The 8,385-nt window shown below is 40.6% G+C and overlaps 1 protein-coding gene across 1 annotated transcript; it reads right to left on the reverse strand.

Annotated features, from left to right (window-relative positions):
• Positions 1–5,190: 5,190 nt before the first annotated feature.
• LOC141250740 (uncharacterized) lies at positions 5,191–6,858 on the reverse strand. Its single transcript, XM_073670072.1, is given in 8 exon segments — positions 5,191–5,235; positions 5,404–5,416; positions 5,483–5,644; positions 5,646–5,684; positions 5,686–5,801; positions 5,803–6,252; positions 6,363–6,498; positions 6,788–6,858. Coding segments are annotated over 8 exon segments (1,032 nt in total).
• Between the last annotated feature and the right edge of the window lie 1,527 nt (positions 6,859–8,385).

The following is an 8,385-nucleotide window of genomic DNA, read 5'->3' on the forward strand; positions in this document are numbered from 1 at the left end:
AAAGTAGTTAGACCTGCTAGCACCACGATGGCCCCTTACATACTCAACAACAACCTCCTTCAGAGTAGCCTCTATCTCCTTGGTGTGATGACTTTTCATTTTCTCCAAAATACCCGCGAGTTCTTTCACCTTCTTAGGCACCACAATAAGCTTGTCCTCATATTCTCTCTTCAAGTTCTCTATATCCCCGTCATGTTAAAGTTCACGCTCGGCGAGGACCTTTTTTCAATCATCCTTAGCAGGGGCCACCTCTCCAACCTTATCATCAAAATAATTTGCACCTTCCTGCGAACCTCCGTCAGGGCATTCAGGGCCTCGTCAACACTAGTGGAGATATCAATCAATTGCCTGCATACATCATTAAATTCCAGGTCGTATTTCTCAACAACGATCTAGAGCATCATTATCGACTGCTAGATAGAAACTCGACTAGATAATCATAATGCAAATAATAGAACAAGACTTAAAACTTAGAAGAAGAATGAGTCAAGGAATCACAACTACAAGGAATTGCGACCTCCGAACATCCGCCGTCCCTATTGTGTGATCAATAAGGGGAGGGGAGGAAGGGAGAAAGTTTGGCATCTTGAGCACCGACATGGCCTATTCAGGACCAATGAGCCAGATTCCTCATAGGGTGCGAGATCTATGATGCCTTTTAGACCCATCTGGTAATAGCTTCGTATCTAAAGGAGGGGAAACGCCTTTACCCTTTTTTCTTGGAAGAGTTCTTCTTCTTTTTGTTTTGTAGGAGCTCAGTGATAACAATAGAAATGGCAGGCCTTTTGGAACCTTGCAAACCACCCTCTGCATTCGTCACACTGGCTAAGGCATACTTGACATTTACATAAGCAACCGAGCACTGAGCTGGGCCATGTGTAAGGGAGTGTCTCCACCATCTCCTTGGGCCACAACAAGGACATTGGAGCCGGAAAATCGGAGATCCTCCTCCTCATCTAAAACGGAAAAGGTATCCTTACCTACACAAAGATAGAAAATGAACGCTATGAATAAGCGGAGAAATAAAATACGAGCATAGGTAAGTAAAACCTTATGTTTAGGAAGAGGATGACTCAAACCCATGACTACGAGAACCTTTCAAGTCACAATTTTATTAAATCTCCTCTAATTCTCAATGTCAAAGTCGATGTAGACATTCCTGGCCCTCGTAAGTTGCTCTTTCGAGTAAGATGATACCCAGTTAGTAGTATCTACCCGGATTTTGATGTCCGCGTCGAAACCCCTGGGAGGTCGTATAAAATACAAGGTCGAGAGCCATCCATCCTAATTCGTAGGAATAAACCACTCGGGATTGACCTTGATATAACAGTCATAGAGGGTCCAAGTAAACATCTTAGGGCCATACATAGCCTTGAAGAGATATTTAACTGGATTTTGGCCAATATTCTGTGAGTGTAGTTGAAATGCTACAAGATGGCGACAAAATTGGATGAAGCCGAGTAGGGATCAACTTAAATTTTCCTCAAGAGGTCCTTCACAAATTGAGGAAGAGGGAGCTTGAAACCGACCCTCAAAGCATGGTGACTCATCCGAAAAACCCTCGTAGTCGTCAATATAGCTTCTCGAGGTTGCTAGGAGGGCGAGAAGTGTACTCTTCAAAGAGTGATAATCCCAAGAAATTTCCTCGAGTTTCTGCAACGAAGGATTAGACTTATGCTGCTTCATGTTCTCATCGTATATTAGACAAGGACGAGCTGGAACTAGACGTGACAAATTAACACCAGCGGGCCGGCCGCCGGGGATATGAAGTGATATAGGGATTTCCTATGATGGCTCGGACCTAGATTCACAACCATTCACTAAGCTAGAACAAGTGTTCTAGGATGGTGTTCTAACTTGTTCAAGAACAAGGAAGAACAAAGAGAAAATAAAATGGAGTTTGAGAAATCAGAAATGATAGATGCTTGATGTCGATTCACTCACTCTAAACCAAGCACCTTGGACTTAACCTCAACACAATGGTAAGATGAGAAGAAAACAACAACAAATGATAGATGCTTGATATTGATTCACTCACTCCAAACCAAGCACCTTGGACTTAACCTCAACACAATGGCAAGATGAGAAGAAACAACAACAAACGCTTGATATTAATTCACCCACTCTAAACCAAGAACCTTGGACTTAACCTCAACACAATGGCAAGATGGAAGAAACAACAATAAACTTTAACTCAACATAAAGGGAGATTGTACAACCCTAAACACCGAGAGCATCCCAAGCATTCAAGCTCATACAATCAAGATTACATGAACAAGGTACCTAGGCGAAAAGGGACAGATTCAATCTGCATTTACACTAAGCTACACTATGGGTTTGGCCCTTGAGAGCACTTAGGTTTCAATTCAATCAAATGCCCTTTTGGTTAAGTCATTTTTTGCTTTTATACCTCCAATGACCAAGGCCTTATACCAGCTGCAAGCTCGATAAAATAGGTCCAAAATACCCTTAGACAAGTGTCTTAAAAGAGGTTGGTAAAAGGGGTAGAAATGCACACTTTTACAACCTAGCCGAGTAAGGTGTAAAAGTGTGATAGTTTCACAAAAGTGACAATTGCAGCCATGATCTTGATCTTGGATGGCCTTGATGTCTTCATTGTATTTTTGGGGATATGCACCTCTTCCCATACTAGAAGTGTGGAAGCAATGGGTACCATTTAGTGTGTTGAAATCAAACCCAAAGTAGCCTTCATAACTTGATCTTATTCGGGTAGTTTCACAACATGTGACTTTGCAGCAATGATGTTGGCCTTGAATGAACGAGGTGCCTTAATGGAAGTTGTAGGATACTGTCTTCTCTATAGCATACTAGAAGATGGTAGGCAAAGGGGGTCACCTCATGTGTTACCTTCAAGATCAAAGTGGCCTCCTTGACCATGTCTTCTAGTCTCTTTGTCATAGCTCTTGTGATGGGTCCTTGACTTGTTTGCCTTGAGGATGCTCTTGCATCATTAAGTTCAGATTGTATTTCTATCTGAGGCTCCTAATGCCCAAGAGGTCCTAGTTTGTGGAAAGGAAGCTTGCGACTAAGATCAAAAGGGAGTGTCTCCTTGCTAGTTCCCACCTCATCACGATGCTTTTCTAGCGAGGATGACGATGAGCCTAATTCCACCCCAGACGACCCGATTGAAGACGTACTATTAACTGCACAAAAATAAAGGACAAGGTTATCTTTCCAGGACATTGAAGCATAACCGCGAAAGAAAAGGCTCACATAACTCAGATAAGGTAGAACGTCAACCGAGAAAAAAGAGTTCAGGAGAAACTCTGGAAATGAGAAGGGAGAGGGGAGGGGGAGAGGGAGAGAGAGAGTAAAAGCATAAAAACCCTCACAACTGTTGGGAAATGCATTTATGGAGAAGTGACCCATTGTTTGACGCAGTGAGACCCCACTCTCCAGGATTACCCAAGACAGAAAATTTAGCAAAGAAAAGAAAAAAATAAAAAGAAGTGGCAAATGAAGTAAAAGAGCTTCCATTCAAAACTTCAAAAACATCATAAATGACAGTTATGGAGGAGATGACAAAATAAGAAAGGGACTTGAGATACGAAATGAAGTATAAATTATAGAAGACAAGAACCAACAACGACCGAAAGTTTATTATAATTTCAAGTGACTAAACAACGATGTAAGTTCAAAAAATAACTAAGAACAGTCTTGAGAAGTGAAGAACTAAATCTGCAAGAAGGAGAAAACCACTTACCAACAGACAGGTTGCTACATTGAAGTGCACCAAAAGGAGAGATGGGAGCGTGGGTTTGAACTGTGACCGAAGAAGGAACTAGGGTACTATGGAGAGAAGAGGGGTTTAGGATTCTATGTGAAATTTGGGGAAATTTTAGATCAGGAAGAGAGACAAAACAATGAAGAATGTGTTTGCGACAGTTAAGAGAAATAATATAGAGAAAAAACAAAAGAGGAAGTTTTGCCTCGTTACAAGATGACACGTGACGCTACCAGAATAGTGTTGTGCCTAAAAGGGGTAGACATCTATTCAGCTTGCCAAACAAGAATATTTAGATTATTCCAAGGAGTTTCGTGAACGAACGAAGAGTCACGAAGGACATCCTATGGAGGATGGACCATCAAGAGCGCACCAGTCTCGTGAATCTTTTAAAAATAAACAAGCCTCATAAACTGTGACGTACGAGGGGCTTGCGAGGCTGGATGTTGGGCTAGATTCGCGGGCTCAAGCCTAAGAACGAAGTTGGGCCAAGGAACAAGCCCAACAGGGATTTAGCCCATTTAATGGGGGGAGGGGAAAATGGTTTAAAGCATTGTGATTGGACGAAAAGATAGAAAGTAGGGGGCCATTAACATGTAAATAAAAGTTAGAGTGAAGTACATCACTTTCACTTTTCACACTCTCTTCGTAGATGTGAGTACTCTGCAATTCTCAGTGCCACGTCACGTGATTTATTCCTCTTTGGGATAAGTCAAGGTTCATGAGTTATTTTTCATCCTCACGAGGGAATACTCATTTCTTCCCACTATTATTATATATTTTGCTATTACCTCTCGGATTGCATCTACCTGAGTTGAGAATCGGAGAACCAAATTTAGAGGAAGACCTCCTTTGGGGTAGGTTGTGCATGTACCCGAGGAGAAAGGGCATCGCAAGAGTCTGATCCATTCCGAAACTTTCCTGGAGCACATCAGAAGAGGATCCAGCCCATTCCTCGCGTGGTCTATTGCTTCGCGACGATCTACGACTTCAACACCTACATCCAACACGGAAAAGAGGATCGTGCACGTAACATACAAGTCTAGTAAAATTACATCATAAAATCAATTTACAATAAGAAAAGCAATTTATCGACTTAAATATTAAATATTTTATGATTTGGTAGTTAGCTAAGGATTTGTAATTAAGCCCGGTTATCTCTTTGTTAAGAGGAAACATGTTAGTATATATAAATAGCCGTCTCCATTAATGTAATTCATAAGACTTCCAATTATAAAGTTCTTCCATGAACTCTCTAATTCTCTTCTTCCATTTTTTTTCTGGCTCTAATAGTAGCCTAAACATACATGGCTCTTATAGTTCTTCCATATCGATGTTTACCCAGTTGTGATTGATGATCTTGCTTTATAAACATTGAGTTCCTGCACTCTTCATTGACATTTGATCGGATTCCTGGCTTTATCTTGGCCTTTTTCATTTAAAGGCTAGCTAGGTTCAAGCCAAAACTCATAAGAATTCAGTTTTGAAGTCTATACGTATGAAACATGTGTAATAACTCAAACTCAAATAAATACCATTTACATTTCATTGTTTAATTCTGTACAAATGTAAGATGCCTTCTAGCTTTATTCTACATTTGCAACAAGCAATTTAACTTCTTTTTAATTATATGGGAAATGCTCCCAAAGTTAACCTACCTCAAAAACTGTACTAAGCGAAAGAATATAAAGAATAAGGGATCAAAAGAATTAGTATGTCCAAAGTAATCAAAACAACTTGCAAGCAAATTCATCAACTGATCTCGGCCGCCTGGAGAGATCTCTGAGCTCGCTCACACTCCGCCCTAACCGCAGTGCCATCTTCAACTCAACCACCTCCTCCACATCACCAACCGCCACGTCTTCCTCCATCTCCTTGAAAAAACCCACGCAGTTCCTTCACCATCCCTACTTGCCCTCCATGCTCCACCGTGTTAACCACATACTCCGGCCACCACGGGTATACTAAGAGCAGTCCCCACCGCCGCCATCCCCATCAACACGGGCCCCGCAATGGCTAAAACCTTGCTTATCTTCAATGCCTTACTTCCTAATCTCTTCGTAGTCTTCTAAATCCTTATCCTTAACCACTTTCATTACATCCTCCATTACTTTACTCAACTGCTTCTGTTGGCGTGGATCAGCTGCCGGCCACCACCTCGCCGGAGTAAACGACTCCGGGAACTTCTCGAGCATTGCGCCAAGTAAGGGAAGAGGGTACGCCCTGTCAATGGTCAACACTCTCTTAACTGCATCTTCCACGCCACTCTCCATGATCCTGTCTGACCGAACCCGATTCTGGATCCGGGTTTTGAGGCTTTTGAACTGCCTAATGGAGCTGCGCTGCTCTTCCACCATCTGGCAGGGTTGGATCTTGTTCATTATCGCCATGATTCCGGCTGCGGAAGCGAAGAGGACGACTGACGTGATCCGTAGACCTAGAGACAAGGGCCCGTTATGTGCCACGGAGGATGCAAGCGTGGAAGCCAACGTGGCGGTGAGTGTGATCTGTTGGGATTTAGATGCGTATAAGCGGAATTGCAGGAAACGATTTCCTAACATCTAACGAAGGATATAATGCATAAAACGATTGGATTCCGATATAGAAGAAATAATACCTCTTGATGAGTGAATTTCCGGATGAACGAGAAGATCGAGAGCCGCAAATGAAGCTCTACTAGTTGGTCCGCCCCGACTAGAGAGATCTGGATCGCCTTCTTCTCCGGCTGGTAGAACGGAGAATCACAGGGTTTTCTTTTGAGAGAGAAAACCTTTAGAGCTTTTGTTACGTAGAAAATAATGAACTGATATCTTTCTCAAAGAAAGGTCAGCCATATTTATAATCCACCAATTAAAGATATAGATATATTTAATTCTCTAATAAGGTCAGCCATATTTACATATCTTGTATAACTCTTTATAACTTTATATGTAGATATATTAATAATAAATCTTTGTCATTAATAAGCTCTAAGTCATATCTTGTATAACTTTATATAATATACTTTATATAATCTATTAAACATTGATCCAGTCCACATACTCATATGGTGTGACCTCGCATGACCCAATTATAATAGCAATGAATTTTATACCATAAAATCCATAAATCATTGTTGGCTTCTAGCAAAGCAGTGTGACTACCTAAAATAATCGGATTATAAATCTTCATTAAATATCCTATTTCATATTTAGTAATTGCACCTTTGATTAAAGGACACAATTCCTTCAATCTCTCACTTGTCCTTAAAACAAGTGTGAAATGTTAAAATTCCTTTGTCACTTAATGTCTTATATGACTATATGATGAAACTCCTCTTTTCCGCCAAATATGTTTCTTGAACTCTTGAGATCGAACTGTCAGTACAGATGATTATTAATAATCCATCTGAGGATGACCATGCATTTTTTCAGTTCTCACTCTTCAAGTGGCCGAGACAATATTCCTTTCCAAATGTATCATGGTATACACGAAACAGGAGGGCATATTCAATCTTGTAAAATTATAGCTCCCATTCAACTTTTGGCAATCCCAATCACTACTTTTATAACTGCCTGTTACAGTCAGCGTTTAGCAGCGTCAAAGACATACCAGCAACCAAATGAAGACTATATCGTACTCATGTATAAGGAACTCACTAATCATGAATAATCTTAGAACTTTATAGTAATGTCTCACAGAATCCTAAGAACGGTCTGCCCAATATCTATCACCATACACATCTATGTAATTGATTAGACATCTCTGTGTCCCTACAACACATGAAACCCGGTGTTGTCAATCAATCTCACAATATGGTCTTAAAATAAGTCATTTGTATCCAAATTAATGACTAAGACCACAGAAAATTTAATAATTTTTTGTAATTTCAGTTCAATTAATGGGGCTTCATCCACCAGAACAGTTTTGATAGACCCATTTATTAACTACAAAATTATTTGGATACTTTATTCAAATCCAAGTAATTTAAATAATAATATGAAAACCATATATATGAATCAAGCATAAGTGTTTGTAATAACAATAAACAAGTTTTATCAAAAAACAAATATTTCAAAACAATTCTCCAATGTGTTTGAGCCCTTTGGCCAGGGTGTGACTCTCATGCTTGGGCCTAGGCATAGGCTTGGTTCAAGGATCTGCAATGTTGTCGTTTGTGTGCACTTTGCACATCCTCACATCACCTCTATCAACATAGTGTCTGATCATGTGGTACTTCCGTAGGACATGTCTGGATCTAGAACTAGAACTAGGTTCCTTGGATTGAGAAATGGCGCCATTGTTATCACAATAGACGTCAATAGCTCTAGAAATGCTAGGAACGACACCAAGCTCAGCTATAAACTGTCTAATCCAGACAGCCTCCTTAGTTGCTTCATTAGCAGCAATGTACTCTGCTTCCGTTGTAGAATCTGCTATTGTCCCTTGCTTTGAGCTCTTCCAGTTGATGGCTCCTCCATTCAAAATGAAGACGTACCCTGACTGAGATTCAAAATCATCTCTATCTGTCTGGAAACTCGCATCAGTATAGCCCTTGACGATTAACTCGTCATCACCTCCATACACCAAAACGTCATCCTTAGTCCTTTTTAAGTACTTTAGAATGTTCTTGGCCGCACACCAATGTGCCTCTCCAGGGT

This window comes from Phyllobates terribilis, unplaced genomic scaffold (genome assembly GCF_046119375.1).
Source record: "Phyllobates terribilis strain yellow unplaced genomic scaffold, ASM4611937v1 Scaffold_6071__1_contigs__length_47009, whole genome shotgun sequence".
In the NCBI taxonomy this organism is placed as follows: Eukaryota; Metazoa; Chordata; class Amphibia; order Anura; family Dendrobatidae; genus Phyllobates; species Phyllobates terribilis.